General features: G+C 35.2%; 1 protein-coding gene across 1 annotated transcript; it reads left to right on the forward strand.

Annotated features, from left to right (window-relative positions):
- Positions 1 to 542: 542 nt before the first annotated feature.
- Positions 543 to 24,270, forward strand: LOC125652155 (NACHT domain- and WD repeat-containing protein 1-like). The gene is made up of 28 exons (XM_048881145.2): positions 543 to 729; positions 4,637 to 5,103; positions 5,242 to 5,444; positions 7,496 to 7,611; positions 8,073 to 8,284; positions 8,651 to 8,779; positions 8,960 to 9,088; positions 9,200 to 9,405; positions 9,521 to 9,660; positions 9,746 to 9,848; positions 10,527 to 11,073; positions 11,662 to 11,814; positions 11,991 to 12,131; positions 12,394 to 12,610; positions 12,710 to 12,863; positions 13,185 to 13,353; positions 13,556 to 13,912; positions 14,092 to 14,331; positions 17,209 to 17,327; positions 17,593 to 17,747; positions 18,323 to 18,449; positions 18,979 to 19,168; positions 19,503 to 19,621; positions 19,720 to 19,951; positions 21,246 to 21,395; positions 22,133 to 22,302; positions 22,444 to 22,588; positions 23,855 to 24,270. The coding sequence occupies exons 1-28, from the start codon at positions 695 to 697 to the stop codon at positions 23,953 to 23,955; spliced, it is 5,226 nt and encodes a 1,741-aa protein (XP_048737102.2). The 5' UTR covers positions 543 to 694; the 3' UTR covers positions 23,956 to 24,270.
- Positions 24,271 to 24,521: the final 251 nt, after the last annotated feature.

Here is a 24,521-nt window from a genome sequence, read left to right on the forward strand (position 1 = left end):
ATATTTGGTCATAATTACCCAGACAGTGGTAACTAAAAAACCGGACCTGACTTGTTACACTAGTTTGTAACAAATATGTATTCCTTGCCTAAGTGAAAGCAATGCCAATTTCAAAAGAAATAGTCCCGCGGTGATCCGGGTTAGAATAAGTCTTCAGTACCCCTTGCTTGTCGTAAGAGACGACTAAATGAGAGTGTAAAACCCGAGGTCCCAAGTCACAGCAGGTGTGGCACGATAAAGATCCCTTCCTGCTCAAAGGACGGAAGCGCCGAGCATAGGCCGAAAGTTTACAGCTCTTCAACAGCAGATCCATATTAGTGAAAAACGTTTTTAAAAACAGCATGCAATAAATCAATCAAAAGAATTATAAGAGAAAAGATTCATGCAGTAACTGTAAATATTAGGTTTAGATCACCAGATTAGTAGAAGTATATTGTCAGTATTTAAAAGTGGATGCTTTATCGAAGGCTACTGATTTATTTTTGTCTGATATGTTACACCATACATAGTGTATAAATATCACATCTACCCGTATACTATACATTTAAACTGAAATCATTGAGGCATTTAAATTTCTGTCGGCTTTTTAAAATTGTCAATAACATCGTCGTGTTTAACAATCGCCATTGTTTTTGCCAATCCCACCCCGTCTAAGTAATGATGTACATATGAAAATCAATTTTTCATAATAACCATGAAGAAAACACGGAACTTCGGAGCTGTGAGCAGGTAAGTCTAGTATTATATTTTTCATCGATTTAATGTTAAGACACGTGCTCATTGTGTAATGCACATATAATGGACACGACAAGTTCCACTGATCGAAAGCAATTACGTAACCGAAAGCTTTTATATGATGTACGGTGTGGAACTCTCATTTGTTATCTCGTAACCAAGACAACGCTATACGTAAACAATCATATACTACAGAGGAAATTCCGATTGATTTTTAAATAGTAGGGCTGCCATGTCATGCAAATATTAAACGGTAATGGTGTATCGCAAGAATCCTTCATTAGTAACGTTTATTAACGATTATGGTGAACTCATACTTTTATCAAATAAGAATTTTGTTGATTATAAAACTTGAAGAGGTCCATGGGCTACATTGCTGACATGCGAAAGTGAACTGTATGACCTATATTTAAATCTAGAAAGCCTCATTTTGGCCACGTCATTACCCGGGGTAATGCTTTAACTTTGAACAAGCTTGATTCTGCACAACATGTTTTAGTGTGTCCTAGTATTTCAATGGATGACATTAAAGAATGTGTCTAATGCCTGGATATGATTCGCCATATTTTACCCGTAAGAGTAACTTAAGATCTTTAAATCAAAGTACTTAAAGTACTCGTGGGAGTTGAACATTGTGGAAATTCAGTTAGAAAAGATAGTACTGGAAGGGTAGGGGGATAAATGACTGAATATTATCATGATTTTAGATACAAATCAACTGTTGTTGTTTTTCAAAGCGTTACAACAGCAAACATGGATAATGGAAGGCCCATGGGCCACAACGCTCCTCGAGTAACTGAAGTCGTGTTGTTGTTTTCTAGAATTTCACCCCTTTATATTCTCATGAAAAATGTGACCACATATTATGGCCCAAACTTTCAAATCAATATGGTTATCAATGCCTTGCAGTTATGAAGAAGTTTTCCCCCTGTATATATACATTCAAGTTTAATCCTAGTTATAGCTAATTCTAAGGATTCATTACTTGAAAAGGTAGTCCAATATGCTAAACTGTGACCTGAGTATACTACAGTCCTGTAGAGGATCAATGGAATGGTAAATAATTGTATAATAACTCAAAATAAATGAAATGCAAAAAAATTAAAAATTGTCGGGCATCGGAAATGCACAAGCCAAGTTGCGCAAGGAATGGGCATAGAGGGAACCGGCAGAAAAGTTTTCAGGAATTATCAAGCAGGGAGCAAAATTTTGCGTACATAAATTTCAGCCGACTTAAATCCTTTGTGACCTTGACCTTTAACCCTTGACCAAAATCAATAGGCTTCATTGTCTCATCAAGGGCGATAATCCATCTAAGTTTAATTGAGATCCTATCATTTGTTAAAAAATTATAGTGCAGAAAACAAAATTTTCTCCAAATTTCAGTCTATTTATAACCACTGTGACTTTGACCTTGTGACCCCGAAATCGATAGGCTTCTTGTCTTACTTAATCGATCTAAGTTTGATTGAGATCCTATAATTCGTTCAAGAGCTATGGTGTGGAAAACAAAATTTTCTCCAAATTTCAGTCTATTTATAGCCAGTGACCTTGACCTTTGACCTAGTGACCCCAGAATCGATAGGCTTCCTCATCTTACTGAGGGTGACAATCCATCTAAGTTTGAATGAGATCCTATAATTTGCTCAAGAGCTATGGTGCGGAAATGAAATGTTGATGCGTGCCCGCCTGCCCGCCCAAAGGCACTTCATCAGATCATAAGCCGAGTTCGACTTCATCGCAACTCCGCTAAAAATGAAACACTAGTCAAATAATGTTATTTGTTGCCAAGGTATTTGGGATATTATACTGTGGCTCAAACAGGGGGTGAATGAACCTGACAGTATGGAAAGCATATAGTGGAATCAGACTTGTGATGCTGGAAATCTATAGTGATTAATAAACTATACATGTACAAGATCTATAACTATTTTTTTTTTCAGTTTGTGAGGGAGAATCCTCATGTCTCTTTCATCTGTAGACAAATAAACAATGTGTTTTGACCAGAGCAATTTCCAATCCTTTTTGCAGCATAAATTCAACATTGTGGCAACTGGGTTAAACTTTGATAGTGAAGTAATACATGGCAGCACCTTATCCCATGCTCTTAAAATTTCTGTTTGACACACACTCATGACATCCACTCAAACATTACAGAGTGCAGCAAAATCCCATTGTAATAGGGAATTCAAAATGGATAACTGGTATAAAATATGGTACATACTATTCAAAAAGGATAATGAATTTGACATATTGATGTCTTGGAAAAGGAAATTCTGACATCAGGGCTCTAAGCGTTTTCAAACATTGTCATTTGATAAAAGTGTTCTACATTTTTAAAAATAGAGATTAATATGTCTTTACATACATAGGTGAGAAAGTTTCCATTATTCCTAGCCGAGACATACCATGTATGCGCAAAAAATTCATAAACAAATATCACACTACTCACGTAGAAAATGTGGACCTTACCGTCATCAAGCGCAGCGAAACACGCCATTTCGAGATTATAGTCGACGAAAGCTCGTTAACAGTAATGAATATGGTACACTCATTTTGTATCTATTTTGTGACTTTCTTTATTAAAATGAACAGTTCTCTAATGTGTAACGTGCAATTACTACGTAATTCAATAACTTGAAGCATGAAGCAGTTTCACTTTGCCACCGGATATAAGAAATTTTATTTCGTATTCCGATCCCAATCGAAAGTTGTTGACTGGGAATGACGTGTTTTAATTCAATCTACATGTAACATGTAAGCATTTTTTATATCACATTAAAAAATATATATATATATATATACACATACACAATGTTGTAGAGTTATTTCTTGTAAATTTTCTGAGGTTTCGCACCATATTCGATATTTCGCACCATGGTGTCAATAGGGCTTGTGTGCAGTTGTCGTTCGTTTCCCTGTCAATGTTTATAGGTGACGCTGCGCTACAAACGACAATTTTCAACCTTATCTTTTATTTTTCTATGTCTATCAGTATCAATTTGATCGAAATCTTGTATTCAAATTGATTTGAATACAATATCATTGCATTTATTTACATATCAATTATCAAAATTAGATTAATTCAGAAAAGTTACATGGATTATTTAATGGCGGATGTTTATAAAAGTTTATGTTGATTTACCTAGGAGTAAATCAGCTGACACAGAACCCCCGCTGACGACCACTATACAAATCAATACAAATTACTGCGCAGAAAAGTGCGTGATGACCCAGGGAGATTGAACATAGTTCAACTCCCAAAAACTACCTATACACTGATGTGGGTCACTACTGCATGGCGGCCATTATCCTTTTCTAATCCTGGGAATTTGATTCGATTCATGTACATGTACACAAGGGTGTTTTCAATTTATTCTGATTAACTGTGCCCCTGTGGTTCTTTTGAAGATTTATGTACAAGTTTCTCATTAAAGTGAATTATATTTCGACGTATACATGTAGCTTAACACCACTGTTGTGGTCACGCCCTGGTTCAAAAAGTCATGGTTTTAAAAAAGTTAAATCTTTAAATTTGTAAGGAAATTTCGTGAAAGTTCCAAGATGGGCTTTCTTGAAAAGCGGTTCTTGAGAAGAGTTTTAGACACTTATTTCAATATCTGTTTCATCAATACCCAGTATCTAACCTTTGGCGGGATCGTATTCTTTCTTATGAATATATTTGAATTCCCTTGTGCTAAGTGTTTAGTTGAATTATATCAGTGAATTCTTTACAAGTTGAAAAAGTTTCCAAACACACGACAGACTTGGAACACTTAAATCAAAAAGCTCAATACATTTTATCTCAGTGAGGTAATAAGAAATTTTGTTTGAAAATGTTGAAAAGAAAAGACAATAAATCTATACTTATATTTTAAAATTTAAGAAAATATATTTTCAGCTCAAAGACAACGAAGTCAAGCAATCAACCTGCAGCAAAGTCAGAATCTCACAAAGTATGTGCTGCTTCAAAAGCACCAAATGCCACAGGTGACAAACCCAAAACACTGCTAAAATCTCGGATAAATTTCTCCGAGGCCAGCAAAGCTGCAAAACCCTCCAGAACTTCATTGGGATCTTCACAAACGAAAACTACAGAAAGAAATTCAAAAGGACGTCCACAGCAAGAGTCCAAGGAAAAAGTGAAATTGGCTTTATCCAATAAACCTGAATTAGACAATCTTTATAGCCAGATCAAACAATATCTAGAGGAAAATAAGTTTGCCACAAAGTCACAGAATGTGGATTCAAGAGACAATCACAAACACTCCCAATCATCCACTCATTTTGTTTTACTTGGTGATGTCACCAAACCACTACCTCATACGTCTAAAGTAGTCCGCGTGTTCACAAGCAGCACATTCACAGGTAGTATCATACACGAGAATGCTTGGTTGTAGAACAAGTCTTTTTAAGTTGTCATTTGTCTAGTTTAAATATGCTAATACTCAAATCAAATGTGGAGACCCAGAAATTCATCATTACATGTAATTCTGATCATTCTAGACACGATGCTGGAACGGAACATGCTTCTAGAGAAGACGTTCCCCCGGATAAAGTTGTTCTGTCAGGCCCGAGGGTACGACTTCCAGGTAGTAGACATGAGGTGGGGGGTCAGGGATGAGTCCACAGATGACCATATGGGAACAGAGCTGTGTTTAAAGGAGCTCACCAAATGCCGAGACATGTCTACAGGTCCGTTCTTCGTGGTAAGTACACGAAATAAGCACAGAGTAAATAAATATTGATACACACAATAAGGTCTAGCCTTGCCCTGGGTACAACCTCACTTCACTTTCTCTCTGCTTTGCTAGAGACATTACGAATTTATCAATATTTCGTAACACAAGACTTACTAGTATCTGACCTTTTATTTTTCACCTGTGAAATATCCACTCAGCTGGTGTCCTCTGTACCTACAGTGTATGGTCGTTTCTGAACATGTCTTTTTTGTTTTCTTCTCTTACATAATACGTCATGGTGAAATAACTCATGGTCATAGTCATCTCATCTTTGGTTCCGCCTTGACGTCAAAATGAAATGGTTCTCATTTTTTACCTCTAAATATGTAGTGTTTGCCATGTCACATAGAATTCAAATACACCAACCCAATGGCTCAAATTTGATGTTGGTTCATTTGATTAAGGAGAACAATGCCAGATTCCCCAAGAAGTAGAACAGTTATAAATGAATCCAAGAGAGAAACTGATGCTTTTAACTTATTTATGAAGCATTACTAGAGGGCATGCTAGCAAAGATTTTTATATATGAAGCAACAGTTGGGTTTATCGAAGTAAATAGAGTTGTGCAAATTGATAGTACCCACATTTTGTCTTGGCAAGTCATTTTCACATTTTTTGTCAATATTTATCTGTGTCCATTTATGTACACACAAAAAAAATGATAATAATGACATACCCCTTCGATAATTCCATATATAAATTGTGTATTTCGATTCAAAAACATATTTCCAGGAAATTGCAAATGTAGGAGAATTCAATCTAAAATATTTGCACAGATGCAACTCTAACCGAGTTTCATACACAGCAAGCAGTGTATTGGACTAATGAACATGCGGAACATATGGACTTTTGTACATGTACACGTGGGCTGTGTTTTAAGACCAGTAAACCAATTCTTAGCATGTGTACTTAGAGGGATATAAGCTGGATTGAAGAAATGCATATGTTTTTTAGATTTAAAATGAAAGCAGAAACCACTAGAGATATTTCAAGTTTTGATTTATTTATTTTTTTACATCATTTAAGGTTATGGGATACTCAAGAGTTTGGACGCATCAAATGAAGTAGGAGTTTGTTATGTTTACGTGGGATTTTCTATTATTTGATAAAACAACAAGGTAAATCGGTCATTAATACATCAAATGCACCAATAGAAGGATTTCGATTTTGGGGTGTAGTTTTTCCATTGAATTTTCAACTAGATATTTTATGTCCTTAAGCCAGTTATTGCTTCAAATAACAATCATAGCTGGCGTGCGCTATATTGTACTATTGACCCTCAAACATCTCGAGAAACCGTTCTATATCATGGGGACTTTAACATTTATTGCATGTGCCAATATCAGATTGAAGCCATTTGGTTGGTACAGTCGCATTCGTTGTAATGACACAAACAGTTTGATATATGATGCATGTATTGTACATGTATACTGAATAGATACATTGTGTTTAGAGGTGAAAGAACCATGTTAGTTTGATTTAGAAGGAACTTTTTTTCGCATTTATACATGTGTTCCATTTGGTTTTACATACAAGTGTGTTTCAAAATCCGCATTTTTGTATCACTTTATACTCATTTGACAGACTTGGAATGAACGTGATTTAAAGATTTGATGTGTGAAAGGCGAAGATAATGAACAGTGATCAATCTCATAACTCCTATAAGCAATACAAAATAGAGATAGTTGGGCAAACATGGACCCCTGGACGCACCAGAGGTGGGATCAGGTCTTTGTCTTTGTGGTCACTAAGAATATTTTCTACAGCTATTGTCCCCGAGTTTAGTACATAGAACATATTTCCCCGAATCATAAAAGAATACACATATTATGATAATAATCCTAGGCACCTTATGCCACCTCTGAGGTGTTCAGGGGTCCTTGTTTGCCCTACACTAAATTTTGTATTCTTTGGTAAGAATTATGAGATTGATCACTGCTCGTTTTCATTGATGTAGTCTCGTTGTAAAAATGTTCACAATTTTGCGGAATTAATCTAGATTTTGAAATCATTTCCAGACTTTGCTGTCACACAAATACGGATATTGCTCACTGCCACGAGAAATAGAAGCATCGGAGTTCGAGAAACTTTTGAAATGTGTCAGAGACAAGAGTAGCATTGCACTGTTAGAAAAGTAAGTTTATTTCTTATGACATTATCTTACGAAATTATTTTCATGGGCAAAGAATCCAAAACACAGTTATGAAATAGCAAACAATAGTAAAATCTATTATTGACTCCAGTAAAAACTTTGATATCTAAATATATTATAGAAAAAAATTAAACGGTATTTTTGTGTATGTAAAGACTATTGAATCTTTAGTAAAACGTTTTATATATGTACATGTAATTCGACTTTATATTGGACAATAAAACTTTGGAACTTTGATGGTTTGCGTTGAAATCATTGATCTAGATTTGCTGATTTGTTTGATTACTTGTATTGACCGAATTAATACGTTTTAAATATAAATCTGGTTGACAGTATCAAAAAGTCGATAATTTGGGTTTTTTCCTTAATAACAAAACTATATTTAACAGTAGTTTACTACAGTAATTTTCGTTATTGATATATTCGTTTGTTTTCTTAACTAGATGGTACATCAGGGACGATAACTCTGTACCCACGGTTTATGTTCTACAATCTATAAGCCAAAACTTACCAGATTTCCTGTCACCAGAAATTGAAAAAAAATTAGCGGCCAAGTCCAAATGGTGGGAGGATAATGATGCCATGCAAGGTGTGCTATATGCAGCTGCTGTAAAAGCGCTAGGAGAAAAGGGGGCGGAGAAATACGTCATATCCGGTAAGCAAAGAATTTTAAAAGAACGAACATTCTAAGTATATATATGATTTGCCTAAACTTTAACTTCATTATCTTAGCGTATATTTATTTTCACCATTGATATTCAATGACAATATTACTCAGTTTCTGAAAAGGATTTAGTTATCCTATACAATCAGTCATTTGTTCAAATGCTGTCTGACGTGTTTCATACCAATTGTTAAGCCGTTCTTGGCACACTGATTCTGACTACGGATTGACTGGTCGACAGGTGATGCTTTATCCCACTCAGGTATATCCATGGGTCTGTGTTTGCCCAACTCTCTATTTTGAATTCCTTATAGGAGTTTTGAGATTGATCACTGTTCGTTATCTTCACATTTTCAGTTACTGAAAAGGAACTTAAAGCGGGACTATTGGATACAACAAACCCAAACAAACATTGTTTATGGTTCAAACGAAACATACGAGGAATCGAACAAGCCGAACCTTCCAAACTTGTATCAAGGTTTACAGGTGTAGTGGACTATACTATCATTGTCTTTGTCAATTAATTCTTTTTATAAAAGTACACGTCTTTACTTACGATTTTCATCTTATATGTAGAATCCTTGCTAAAATGTAATTTTTTCTGATGTTATATGTAGAATTCTTGCTGAAATGTTGTTTTTTTTTTCTGATATGTTCTTATTAAAGAATGCCTGGGAACGCCAGAGAAAATTAAGAAGTCTAAGGCCATGATCGCTGATCTAAAGGAGAAGAAAATTCCAAAGATTCTCTCATCTGAAAACATTTGCACGTATGATATTGACTGGACAGATAAAGGTGATTTTAAAATCGAACATAGTTAGCACAGGATAAGAAAGAATATGTGTAATTACATTCCAAGCGAGTTGAATATTATCATCTGAAATAATTTCCTTGTTCCAACCTAAGGTATTGATCCAGATAATGGTCAGCACATGGCATACTTGAAAAAAATGACCGCAGACTTTGAGAAGCATGTTTGTCAACTAATTGAGAAAGGTATTCAGGAAAGAGAACAAGGCAAAAATGATGTTCTATTTGAAGAATGTCTACAACATCTCAGATTTGCTCATTCGAAATCGCAAAATTTTCATGGCCGTGTTGATGATATGAAGGTAATACTATTCTAAGGTTATGAATTAAATTAAGTGATCTTGCAAACATTTTGAACATGTGGTTGGACACAAAGTTTAATGCTTCTCTGATAATAACATTGAGTGGTGTTTGCAGAAAATAGAACAATACCTACATTTCGGTGCCGATGTGCCTTTGGTAGTGCATGGCGAATCCGGCTCCGGTAAGACGTCCATTATGGCCCAGACAGCCATGATGACGGGCTCTACAGCACAGGACACTGTGGTTGTAATTAGGTACTTCGCGCTACCAAATTCTTTTTCATTTGAAATTCCCGATTTCATATGGTTGCTTCTGCATTACGTATTTCTTCTCTTCCAGATTTATTGGGACTACTCCTAGAAGTTCAAATATCAATTCTTTGCTGAAAAGCATTTGCCATCAGATCAAAAACGTGTACGGCGACACCTCAGTGACGTCAGAGGTAAGTCACAATTGCAATATTTTGAAAATAATTGTCATATACATGTTTTACCCATCTTCGCAAGCCACAGAATTCTGATACGTTACCCTCCTCACAAAGCTTTCGCTTTTTGTAGAAATATCAATATAAGTTGCATTTTTATTTTCATTCTCGGCAAGGAACAAACTAAGTAAACAATATTAAGAACGATGGACATACTTCTATAATGATAAACCGATAATTTTCCACTCTTAGATTTGCATGTTATAACTAGACCCCTTCTGTTCGTAATTGCCTCTCATCATCTTATTGTAAACTTGTTTTTATCATTGCATAAAGTAAAAGCTATTTGCATTGCCTATATCTTAAAGGTACATATGCTCCAGTTGTTCATGTTAGATAAAGATATCATACTATGGTATTCTATAAATGATATGAAACAAAAAAAAAACATTATTAAATATCCATACAAAAAAAGGGTTGGAAATATACATGAATATAGTTTCAAAACACAGTCTGTTCGTTATCTTCACTTTTCACCTATAAGGAGGTGAAATTTTATTTCACATAAACAATCCCTATCGCGTCTTCTTAACATCACGAAATACAACGAGTAAGGAAAGTACTGTGTCTGTAACAGTTGGCTAGCAAAGATTATGTATCAATTTTATTTCGTATTGTCATAATCTTTTATTGCAGGACCCCAAAGAGCTTGTATATGAGTTTCAAAGATGTTTGCAAGACCTACCGACAAAAGACAAAGAGCTCATTATCTTGTTAGATTCAATGGATCAGCTAGATCCAGCTCATCAAGGTCGTCAGCTTGGATGGATGCCAACCAATATTCCAAAACATGTCAAATTCATCGTATCAACTCTTGAAGATGAGAAATATGAATGTTTTCCTGCTATTAGGTTCTTATACCGGTCATCAAAAAATTACATTGCAGTAGAGAAACTACCGGAAGGTGATGTAAAATGCATTGTTGACTCTTGGTTGAAAGAAAAAAACCGGACACTAACGGAATTCCAGAAAGAGTTGCTGTTCCGATCATTTGACCAGTGCCCTCTTCCTCTCAATTTGAAGTTATCTTTCGATGAAGCCTGCAAATGGACATCTTTTGCAACGCGGGACTCCACCAGGCTTCAAATGACAATACGTGCTAGCATCAATCGCCTCTTTTTCCGGTTAGAAAGAATGCATGGTGAATTGTTTGTATCCAGAGCACTTGGTTACATGACAGCAGGTAACTTGAATTAAACTTAAATTGAATTAAAATTAGGGTGCCCGGGTAGCGCAGAGGTAGCGCTCTCACTTCTCACCGTTGCGACCCGAGTTCGATCCCCGTGATCGGCAGTGGTTGTATGTGAGAGGGTATGGCGGTCGCCCGCTCGGACACGTGGGTTTCCTCCGGGTACTCCGGTTTCCTCCCACATAAATGACCCCCTAGCGCAAACATCCGTGCATCAAAGGACCCCATTGGAAATAAGCTTTCGAGCTTTCATGGGTTATCCTTGGTATCTATGTATGTATGTATATACCGAATAAACATTTATTTATTTATCTATAAACCCAGTACAAACCAAAAATATCAATATCATATGCTAGCTCTACGATGCAAATCAATGATAGGCCAATTCCATTCCAATTTGTTAGGGAGTTGTGGAGTTTTCAATTTTTCATGTTAATTCATACAATTTCAACATAAATTGTAGTATCCAGGGTTAAGTTGGAATGCAAGAATGAATTTGAATGCAAGGGGAAAACTCAAAATCAAATATTTTGATTAATGGTAATTTTCGAATACTTGAATTTTTATTACTCTAATTAACAGCAAAAAGTGGCCTCTCTGAAGGTGAAATGGAGGACATTTTAGCTTGTGATGATGACGTACTTAATGACGTATATACGTACTGGACGCCTCCCCTTCGTCGTCTTCCGCCTTTACTACTCCTTAGACTAAAGGCAGATTTGAGAGAATACATTGGTAACTTTCTAAATTCCATCAGTATTAAATTTTGTTGGTAAATGTAGGTATGCTGACAACTTCCAAATCCACATATTACAATGTATTACACATACTTTCAATTTACATTACATTATATAAATATACATGTATATCATGTATATTATGCGATAATCAGATGCAGTAAATATTTGCAGTTGAGCGAGGTGCTGATGGGCTGACCGTAATCTACTGGTATCACAGACAGTTTGTACAGGCTGCCATAGAGCGCTACTGCCAGAACACGCAGATTTTACATGAGACACTAGCTGACTTCTTCAGTGGAAAGTGGTCCAACGGTATTGTCCCAATCCATTTTCTCCTCCGTTTATTTATAAATTCCATGTGTTAATCAAGTTTTGTCCATGAAGTCAAAACCTCCTTTGAGGACATGAAATTATATGTTCCAAATATATACCTGTCTTAGGTGTAATTTTCGCTACGAATAATTTCCTTAACTATTAAAATTTAATGTAATTTTTCATATTTATAAATGGAGAATTTGCATATAAGAGGCGGAGTGATATGATTATATAGAGAACAACGTTATGTTAATTGAAGGGAATAAAAAAACCTGCAAGGACAAGTCCGAGAAAACTCTGGAGGAGGACCGCTTTGTTTCAGCGCAGCCTCTAATGTTTGGTAGTAAATTTAATCTACGCAAATTAAATAACCTACCATATCACAGAGTCAAGGCACATCAGATGGAGCTTGCCAAAAAGGAGTGCTTATGCAACTTCAAATTCATGTTCTGCAAACTTCTAGCTACTTCTTGCAGGTACAACATTTTCTGTTTCAAACAGCATGGTATCAGTGTCGAGATTTAGACCGATTAAGTTGTTTTTACATTTATAATGAATGACTTACATTTTGGTAGTAACCTATTGTCGGACTACACTCTTGCTACAGAGGAAGCAAATGACAAAGACATCAGCCTTATAAGAGACACTCTACAATTGTCAGAGCATGCGCTGATCTTTGATAAAATGCAGCTTGTTCCACAATTAACTGACAGGTTATCAACAGAAAAGGTAACTTGAAGCCATCTACTAGCAATATCTACTATAGGAATTGAAGCTACCCTGCCTTGTTGCATATTGTAGTTATACTGTTATCAATGCTGATGTTAGCACGGTCATACAGGGAGATATAATGTATGTATTTCAACTCACGTAGACGCTACAACATTTTAAAACTTAATTAGAAATATTGTCTGAATGGTTCAACTTGACAATGATTTTATAATGCCTTTGAGAATGACCATATATCCATCGAATGGTTTCTGATTTCTTCTACAGAAATTTCTTATTTGTACATTGAATATCCTTGCATTTTTACGCTGTCAAACACAGACTGCTGCCTCGTTCCTGTCCCAGATAAAAGACTACCCATTCAGCTACTTACTGACCCACTACAGTACACTGATGAAGCCGGGGGGCTCTTTGGTTTTCTCTCTGTCGGGTCACGCTACGGAGTTGATAGCCGTAGATATGAAACAAGATGGTTGTACTGCCGTTACGTGTAAGTTGATAGAAAATACCTTTTTCATTGCAATGTACCATCTTTCAACATTGTCACTTACTACAAATAGGAACGGTAGCGATTACATACTCTGGAAATATATATGTATATCTCTTATATAAGTATGATCATTTATACATGTATAAAGAGAAAAGAATTGTAAACCCCTATGATATATTAACCTCACGTAAATGTTTTGTAGGTGCAAAGCATCCGGATAGTAGCATTAGACTTTGGGATGTCAAAAATGGAAAACTTATAAAATCGATTGAAAACATCGCTCAAAGAGCCATCAGAATTTTCTTCATATCTAACGACAACATAATCTTAGTCCATCTCTACCATAAATTTGTGGCTCTCAGAGAAACTGGGGAAGTGGTTTACACGATACCTACCGCAAGTGAAAGGGTTCTTTTCTGTCCAGCGAGTAAGGGACGAGATATCTTCCTTGTTTTCCAAAATAATACCATAGAGTGTTATGACGCTCAGTCTGGCAAGAAGACTGATACAATCACGTGTCCGGAAGGAGTCCGATTTAGCGAGACGGGTGTCGCAGTTGGTGAGTATTTTTGTTTTTATTCTACGGGATGGTTTAGCCGAAATTTTTGATACACATTAAAGCGAATTTGTCAACTGAAAACGTTTAAATATTTTGACATTATTTAACCAAACAGTAATATTTGTGTAAGAATGTCATAAAATATCCGATTATCAAATATATATCTCTGGGGTTTACAGGTTCCAAGTCCTTAGTGGCAGCTACAGTAGAACCACGAGAGAAGTTCATAGTCTTTGATTTGATGACAAGAAAGGTTTCACTGTATGACGTTCCCTATCCAGACGAGGTCAATAGACGGCATATCATTAAGTCATTGGCCATAATGCCGAATGAAAGACATATCATCTTCTCTATCCGGTTCAATAATGACATCCGGATCCTCGACACATCTACCATGAAGGAGGATAGATTAATTAAAGGTAAAGCTACATATTGCTGGTATCAAGTCTTGCTAAAATTTATTAAATCCGCCCCAGTAATTATTGGGGTAGGTTTTTGGTTTTTTGTGATTTTTAAAAGATTTTCATATACACGCAGATTATAATGAGTCCATGAATTTGTAGTTGAAACTTGCTAATATTATTAAACTTCATTTATGTTTGAGACCTTAATAATGAAACACATATTTAACAGTTGTATAGCAGAAATAAAAGTTTTGATAGTGTAGGGTTACTGAACTCTTGTTAGTGAATATTGGCCGAGTAGAATTTGAAAATTTTGCAAACTTGTTAACGAATTTTTCAAACCCAACGAGTACCGATATTTACCAATATACGCTCAATAACTTCTTTATTATATAGCTAAACTAAATTTCCGTTGTTTTCTGTTGATAATTTATTACTTTAATCGTCAAGTTAGAAACTGAAGCATTATTGTCATCGATAAGAATGCGTGCATTATTACAGTTACGTTTTCAATGTTCATTCAATTGCATCGATTAATGCTTGTGAAATGTCTCAAGTTATGAATAATAATATTTACTGGACCTTAAATGTAAATCAGGGTTGAAATATTACAAGCATTGATACTTAATAGATGGAATATCAAAACCGGCTACCAGAGCTTACTAAACGATAACTGATCCAATTTTTGTTTACAGGTGGCAGGAGACAGGTTTTTGTTGTTGTTGTTGATAGGGGTATACGTCAAAGTCCGGTTATGACAGCCTAATGAAAAATCATATTTCCCTTTTATGTAAATACTTGCATTTCATATTGGTGTAGTTAATAAATTAGGATCCTACATTACATGTATTCCACGCAAGGTGAAGATAACGAACAGTGATCAATCTCATAACTCCTATAAGCAATACAAAATAGTTTGTACAACTCTCTAATTTGTATTGTTTATATGAGTTATGAGATTGATCACTGTTCGTTATTTTCACCTTTCATCATTACCTATTAAGAGTGAAGACAACGAACAGTGATCAATCTCACAAATCCAATAAAGAATTCGATTAAGAGAAAGACAAACTCGGACCCCTGGACACACCAGAGACTAGATCAGTTTCCAAGGAGGAAGAAACATCCCCTGTCGTCCGGCCACATCCACCATGAGCCCTCTATCTTGATTAGGTAAACGGAGAAATCCGTAGTCAAAATCAGTATGCAAAGAACCACCTAACAATTAGTATAAAACACGTACGGCAACATTCTACCTAACGACAGATTTTATTTCCAAATGAGATGATAATTAACATTGCAAAAAACTTACTTCAGCCGAGACTGTTGAAGTCTCTGTAACATCAACTTATTTGTCAGTAGCTAGCCTCGATTCAAAAAATGATCATACGCAGAACATCCTTTTGCTTATCGAATCAGTTTAAATACATTAACACCATGCGAAGTAGATGATGGAGAAGATTAAGTCATCCCGTTTGTCATAAAGTTGAGCTGAACTTTGCTGTTAACATCTATGTTCAATAGATATCCAATTATGAAGCAGATTTGGTGTCTTTTATTTCCAGTTCACTTGGCTATAACGAATATATATAAAGGAGCACTATTCGTGCCCAAAGGAATTCCAACAGACTGTTGGAAAACTTGATTTCCCAAGACCACATAGATGTTGTCAAAGAGAAACTCAAGCTTCAACTTCAGAGTACTTGTGTGTAGAATTAAAGTGGTGTTTAACAAAGTAATTTTGAAAGACTTATCACAAGATATGAATATTTACGTGTTCGATTTTTATAGATAAAGCAGCTGTCTGTGATGTCAAAAAGCCTAGTATTTAATTAATCGTGAGGAATGGTTGTGAAACGTTTATTCAATTACCAGAAACACTTAAGATCTGTAATTTTACATCTGGGGATGCTTACTCTTCCTAGGCACCTGATCCCACATCTAGTGTGTCCAGGGGTCAGTGTTTGCCCAACTATCTATTTTGTATTGCTTACTGGAGTTATGAGATTGATCACTGTTCGTTGTCTTCGCCTTTCATCTGCATAAAAAGCATCTACATAAATGTTTTGAAGCATGTTTCCTAGCTTAATGTTCTCTATCAAGTTACTTTTTAATTTTAATTTACTTATATTATCCGAGGATCTGTTAAAAATACCCGAGAGTTATCTTTAGGACGATCCAAATTGATCTCATGAAATGAAATTTGGCACATTTACAATTCAACCCTTAATGTATTATTATAAGAACTCTTGGAAATTGCATATATATCAATTGAGTACAGCTATTTCAGTGTATAAAGAATGGTCTGATAATTTGTATAAAACATGTCAATCAGCAATCGACCCAATGATAGCTTGTATTTGCAAGTTAGATCATTATAACGACCATAGAATTTGCGAAATGCTGAATTTAAACGGGACATATACTTATGTGTGAGTAGTCTGTCTCAATTTTAAAAAATTGTTATACGCAGAGCAAGATCTTGCGTATCAAATCAATTGAGAGATATAAACACCATATGCAGGTATTAATAGAATATTTGCCACACAAATATGGAAAGTTGACGTTGGAGAAGCTGAAGCCCGTTTATCATAAAGCTGCGTTCTTAGTTTTCCGTTAACATCTATGTTCAATACAATATCTAGATGTGAAGCAGATATGAAAGACTGTATTGTCTTTTATTTCAAGTTCACTGGGATATATCGAATCGATATATGGATAAAAATGACTATTGTTCATAGATGTAGCGTCGTCAATATATCTAAATATCGAGTTGAAGGCCAATAATGTGGAAATGTAGCCAATTCTCTATCTGAATCATTCTTGTATATAAAAGATGTTACTTATTATATGCAATGTACATAAAGAACGTTTTTATTGAATTCATCACAGGTGACCGAGGAGACTTCACTCTAGGACAGTTTCTTCTCTCCCCTGACGGCACGGAACTATTCTATCAAGTGGCCCAGGGTATTTGTGTATGGGACCTAGCAAAGGAACAGTTTAAACGGGTATATACCTCAAACATAAACAACAGCAATTGTCAATCATGTGACTCTTTCAATACATTTTATACCTGTACCTGGTGATGATTCATATAACAAAGATAAATATGACGGATTGGCGTTTCTGATCATGAAATTACAGATTTGTATTAATCTCTTTATATTTGGAAACAATTTTCGTGAATTTGGTATGTTACAGAATTTACAGTATATATATATATATATATATATATATATATATATATATATATGTTATGTGACACGTTGACAGACATTCCTGCATCCTGGTTACGTTCTTGGTTTAGCGTCTACAGATTGGAAAACCATGGTGACAATTTCCAATGATCCGATCGTGAGAGTATGGGATCTTACCAAGAAAATGAAAAATGTCACCCAAACCAAAGTTCCAAATCTAGCTCATATGTAGTAAGTCTCTCTCTCTCTCTCTCTCTCTCTCTCTCTCTCTCTCTCTCTCTTTAAACTAGATATGCCATATGCACGTTTGAAAATCCAGGTTGTAAATTCGTTATGTATACATATAAAGAGAAGTTCCGATAAAATTCTGGCTGATTCGGAAACTGGCGCATTTTCCACAAAACAATCGGCAGTACATCGATAAAAATCTATGGTTTTAAATTCCAACATATTTGAAAGTACAATGTAGATATAAAGAATGTAAAAATGCATTCATTTTTGAAAATACAGAGGCTATGGATTGCAACGCCTTCAGTTTCATGACGCGTCACAGTTCATACCTTCATGCATTTTCAAAATCTTATCTGAACAATGCAGATTTCGACATGTCTTATTCATATGCCTTTTGCAGTGTGCAAGTGATAGAAATATTATCATTGCAACTGGAACACCTATCTACTATAGACAGTAACCTTTAGTGTAAAGGGTTTATAGTGATAAAGTTGGAGGTCTGAAAGGATTGTATGTTCTAAATGAACGTGATGTTGTAAATAATTGGGGTTTTTTTTTTTCATTCTTTGTTTCAGTGATTACAATTCTGTGTCCAATCCACGATATTTACTGGGGCTTGCTCAGTTAAAGGGACAGAATGAGGATTATGCAGTTGTTTCCATTGATTTGGCAACCAGAGATTTGATCAGAAAATGTCAATTGGTAAGATCAGAAACAACTGCCATGCCTTTTATTGCCCTGTGTCCTGGACATTAAACTGGAGTTTTGGTGAATTTTCTTATGATTAACTGTGGCATTGTAAGCAGAAATCTTATACTGATTTTAACTACGGATAACTCCGTTTACCTGATTAAGATACAGGGCTCACGGCGGGTGTGACCGGTCGACAGGGAATGCTTACTCCTCCAAGGCACCTGATCCCACTTCTGGTGTGTCCAGGGGTCCGTGTTTGCCCAACTCTCTGTTTTATTGTTTCTAGGCGTTATGAGATTGATCACTGTTCGTTATCTTCACCTTTCATGTTTATCATATTGAAAGTGGCCATAATAGTAGAATGTGGTCAAAATAGTATTCATGTACATCCACTGTCAGTGTAAATTCAATGTTCTCAATTTCATTTTCAACATATTTTAAAACTTGATAAATCTGTAATCAAATTTAGTGGATGTTGTAAAATATATTTCATAAAATAAAAATAACGATTTTGATGACTATGAATACTTTGTTCTAGGATGAAAAACCGCGATTATTCGACGTTTTGAATGACAGGGAAGTTATATTATGTTCATCAGACCGGAAACTTAAAGTTCTTGATGTAGACAAAATGGAGGTGAAGAGAAGTTTCCAGGGGAAAATGTTTCAACACATTCCATTCACACCATATGGATACCTGGAAATTGCTATCTTGAAAGAAAGAGGAGGTACAGATATGAATTTTTAGAACATTTAAAATTCTTAAAAAAAAAAAGATTGAGTACTTTGATATGGTACATGTAATGGAAGAAGATTATTGCTTATACTGTAAATCAATATCTTTTTCGATATCATTCTCGTAGTTAGTTCAATTCAAATCGACAAGTATAAAATTGAAATTAAGATAGGTAAGAAGGGTGTAATTTGATAGAAAGTTCAAATGACTATCTCGCGAAAATAATCATAGGCACATTCAAATGTATACGGAGTAGAGTGCTGAGTCTGATAAAAGTACCAATGCTGACGGTTATATCTCAAACTGACGTGTATATTGAATTTCAGAACTCGTTACGGTGACGAAGGGGAGAAAACACTTCAAAATATACGATATCAGTAGTGGAAGAACAAAATCAATAGTCAGATGTACATCCGAGGACGACTACAGATTGACAGGATTAACAGTACTGTATTACAACTCTCACGTGTCTTAATCCTTCTTGAAAATCTTATTTCAACAGATCGTAATTATGCTTCTATTTTTGATGTCCTGTGATTGTAGGCTTGTCATGATGGTTCCATCGTCATTGCTCACAGCACCGCCCATAGGTTTTACGTTCTGGACACTGTAAACAGCAAATTATTGGCTGTGATTGGAGAAACTGACTTCAAATGCCTAAAGCTGTATGAATTCGTACATGTTACTTCCTCTGGAAACATGGCACTGTTCTTTCCAAATTTTGTAATGGACGGTGGCTGGTCATTTCAGCTGTACAAAATTAGGGAAGGCAAAGGTATATATTTTATGTGTTATGCATTGAACTTCGTGTTGATTTAACAAAAATGGCTCTGGTATGCAGTTTAACTGTAATTGTTTAAGAGTATCTCTACTGTGTAAAGAAAAAGGTAATAATGAGGAACAGGTACAATAAAAAAAAAAAAAGGTATACATGTACATGGACCCTTGAAAACACAAATAAAATCAAGTCATGTCCACTGGCTACCACCATTAGAAAACACAAGTATTGTTTTTGTAGAGGTACACAATTTTCTCCCAATCAGATTTGTTAATTCAAGATATGAAAACTACATAAAGTGCTCAAAGTCGGGAGTTTAGTACACTCAGATTGACATAATCTGAAACAACAAATATTGAGTATTGTGAAGTCAGAAATTCAATGTTTAAGGATGAATATGAAGCAAAAGTATCTTTAAACACAGTAGCTTGATTAAAACATTTTAACATACAGAAGTAGCAAGTATTTTCATTATTGAAAATAAAAGGACTGTAGTATGTATTGTGGATTCATTAGAATTCGTGGTGGCTCAATTTTTCGTGCAATTCGTGGGTACCCCTCACCCACGAATTTACATTCTCAACGAATAAAGACGTTCCAGGGTTATCTTTCTTACAAATATATAAATCCACGAAATTGCGTCCCCACGAACCCGTAAAAATTCAGAAATCCACGAAAATTGGCCCCCACGAATTTAAATGAATCTTCAGTATGATTAGGGTTCCATTTCAGCACCCAATCGTCAATCACGATTGAATAGTCTCCATGCAAGAAATCGGATGCAACTCAATAGTTACTTCCAATTTGATCAAAATGACGTAGAGCTGAAAATATGACATCATAAACAGGATGTTTTGTTACTATATTGGCATAAAATGTAAATTTTCCACATCGGTTTTGTTTGAGAAAACACCGAGTACAGGCTTGGATATAAACTTTATACTTATTCCATAGATTGGTGTACCAGTAATTAGATATATGAAGTAACAGGTGATAGAAAATAGTCGTTTGTCCAAAGCTGCGCTATGTTTTCTGAAATGAAAACGTTGAAATAAAAAAGAAATATAATTTTCATTAACGTTTTATTTTAATTAAAGTGAAGTTGAGAAAATGCGTCGCTTTGTATGTAACTGTAAATATCGGAGTCAGATTATTTGAATCGTATTTGAATTTATATCTTTTTATGAAATAGAAAGACTTAGTTGTCTATAAAGCCTTAAATTTGTGGGGTTTTGTAGGGGAATTGTAAGGCTGTTATAATATTACCATTATATGTTACCCTTGTTTACAGTCGGTGTCAAGCTTACCGATAATGGTTATCCAGAGTCGCTGACCCACGAAGCGAAAAGATTCGCTGTTCCAAACGCAAGATGTATTGAGGACTGGGGCTTTGTGACGTCTTATCTTGATAATCTGATCAGAATTTGGGATTCTGAGAAAGGTGAGTGATGGTTAAGGCGTCTAAGAAACGCGTAATTGGTGGTTTACAAATAAATTCAGGAGAAGAGGCAAAATATCCTATGGGGAAAAAAGCAATAAGGGTCCCTTAAAATGTAATAAATAAATTTATCCAAAATATTTTAGATTCTTTATTTTCAAATTTGATCTTGTGTTAGTTTTTTTTTCAAACTTCAATTCTTGTGCGAGATGACAACGATTTTAAAACCAGTTTGGCACCATTTCTTTTAAATGAACACCAAAATTCAAGGAGATCATCGGATTCCGTTAAGTTGTTTTTGTACATGTGTATTTGATTTTGTTTTTCAAGAAATCGTTATTTTGATTGCTTGTTAATTTGGCTACCAACGCGTCAGCTTGAAAGATACATTTAGTACATTTATATGAGTGCATACACTGCACCACCAGCCAAAATCTGAATACATTCATTTCATTTGACTTTCTAAAATGCATGAAAAGGACGAAAACCTAGATTGTCAATGCTTATATGAGGAATAGGTTCAAGATCTCATTTGAGAATCTATATGTAAAATGGAATTAGGTAGTGTCTCCTGTTGGAGATCCATTTGGTTTAAGACCAGCAGACTTTGGATTAATGAGTTGTTCGTCCTTTAATATATTTGTATGATAATATCCCTGGTGATCTGCAAAGTAGGTTACATTCCATCAGGAAACTTGTTTAACTTTTATAGTCACAGTATTTTTATCCACACTTATAAGGTATCATTTTACATCGTTTGGGTGGCCATGTTGTTCCTGTGACGATACCGCCTTTGAAAAGAGGAGGGAAATATTTCATAACGCACAGCAGGCTACGAGAGGAAAACGCCATTCGAGTTTGGGATATAAAAACCATGCAATGTGTGGCGTCGTACAAACACGACGGATCTGTAAGTTAAAAAATTCCACCATTTTGTATATCTTATTTTTTAAATACTTCGTCATCAATTACATCAATGATCATTACTTTTCCTTTTAGTACAGTTGGTGAATTAAAATATGAGATAATATTGATGATGTATTTGTTTTAGGAAAACAGTTTAACAGATTATTGTGGAGACCTCAAGTCCTTTTATTCACTTCGATTTTCCCCAGTACATGTGAACCATCTGTCGCTAAAAGGATTGGGTTGTGATGTAGATCTGGCAACATGTCCAGAATTATATAAGGGAACAGGTCAGTAAGAGATGTCAATCAGTCCACTTTCATTAAGTGGATATACACAGTCAGGCGTCGAATGGAGTTTATTAGTCCCCTACCGGTTTGTGAAACCGAAGGAGACTATACGTTTCTTCTCCATCTATACAGTGCGTTCCTCTGTCTGTCAGTCGTTTTGTCCCATTGGTTTTCCAGACTTTTCTCCGTCATGCTTGCGAGGATTCATTGGAAACTTACCGTGCGAGTTTCAGAGTGGCAAACTACAGATCAAACATGAATTTCGTAAAGTTTGATCGACAGGTGTGAATGAAATTAATTCTTATATTGTTACCATTATGATCGTGTTCCGATAGAAAGGCTGTTGACGCAAGTCATATGAATAGAGGCAGTCGGCGAAGCTCGGTCCCTGATTGTGTAAATATTTAACATTTTAGAAGCTCATTAATCGCGAAAGGAACATGTCAATGAAAAGGTATATCATATCTGTTAATTAATCACGCGAGTATTTTTCTATAGTCTGTGAGCGAAGTCTGATCGGTTGACAGGCGGCAGTACTCTATGTACTGTATTCCTGCAATCCAACGGAGATCGTGGGTACTGTATTCGACAGTTGATAATAAGTAGTAATACGAACAGGGTTCAGAAGCCTTATAAATCATTAAAATGCAGAAATGAATGTTATACCGGTGTATTGGTTTATGTTGCATATGCACGATTATTTCTTCCACGTACATGTATTTGTCGCAAACATTTGATGATTTTTGAACTGCATCGATATTAAGCAAGCGGCACGATGGCGGAATTCCGGAAAAAAAAATTTGCTTATTTTTATAATTATAGTTGTGAAACTCAAATTTACTATATGGCATTTAGGAATTTAGGATATATTCTACTTGTTTATGAATTGAATCTAAAAGTTATATGTCTATGAATAAGATTATTTCATCTCTGGTAAAAACTACATGTGTCGACGGTATAAACAACAAAACATTAAACTAAGTGGATACTTGATACCAATATCTTAGGTCACAGTTCAAGGTTAAACTACATTAAATGTACATTCTTTAAAATCACATCCGTCAATTAATGGGGGCGTTGGTAGGCTACATGTATTGCTTATGCAATACTCTCAGAATGCTTGTTTTAAAAAAAAACATATGTTATGATTTTAACCGATTTATCCATAAAAATACATGTACATTTTTTTCTGTGCCGTTGTTTCAAGAAACAAAACTATTGATCCTGTACTTACACCTCATGAATATGTTAAACATTTTCTTTCAGGAAACAAAACTATTGATCTTTCTGTACCTACACCTCATGCAGATGATGTTAAGGATCCAGATGATGACCCAGATGAGGAAGATGAATTCGACGAGGACTAGATAGTTACAAGTGATACAGATTGAAATATACCAGATATTGCACTAGAAATTGTAGTTCATTAACGATTTAAACTCGGTTCGCAATGATTATGTATTAGTATTGTTACCTACTATGGAAAGATAACCTTTATTTATTTTGTCATATTTTATTACTTTATGAAAGTGGACATTTTATGTATAAATCCATAAAACTTCATGTCATAAAATTACATTTTGACAGTTTAATAAGAAATCATGCTGATATGTGGATGTTGTAAAAATGTAAAACTTAACAAACTGATTTTAAATTGATAAATATAGCTACTAAGCATTTGAGTATGTTTTATCGTTTTTAGTTCACATAAGTCACTCAGGTGACCTATTGCACTTGGGTCCGTGTCAGTCGTCGTGCGTTAACAATTGACCATTATTAACTTCTTTTTGATATCTGAATTAGTATAAAACAACTATTATCTGATGTCAATATAATGTCAAGTGTAGCGGGTGTGACCGGTCGACAGGGGATGCTTACTCCTCCTAGGCACCTGATCCCCCCTCTGGTATGTCCAGGGGTCCGTTTTGTCCAA

This window comes from Ostrea edulis, chromosome 5, assembly GCF_947568905.1.
Source record: "Ostrea edulis chromosome 5, xbOstEdul1.1, whole genome shotgun sequence".
NCBI lineage: Eukaryota > Metazoa > Mollusca > Bivalvia > Ostreida > Ostreidae > Ostrea > Ostrea edulis.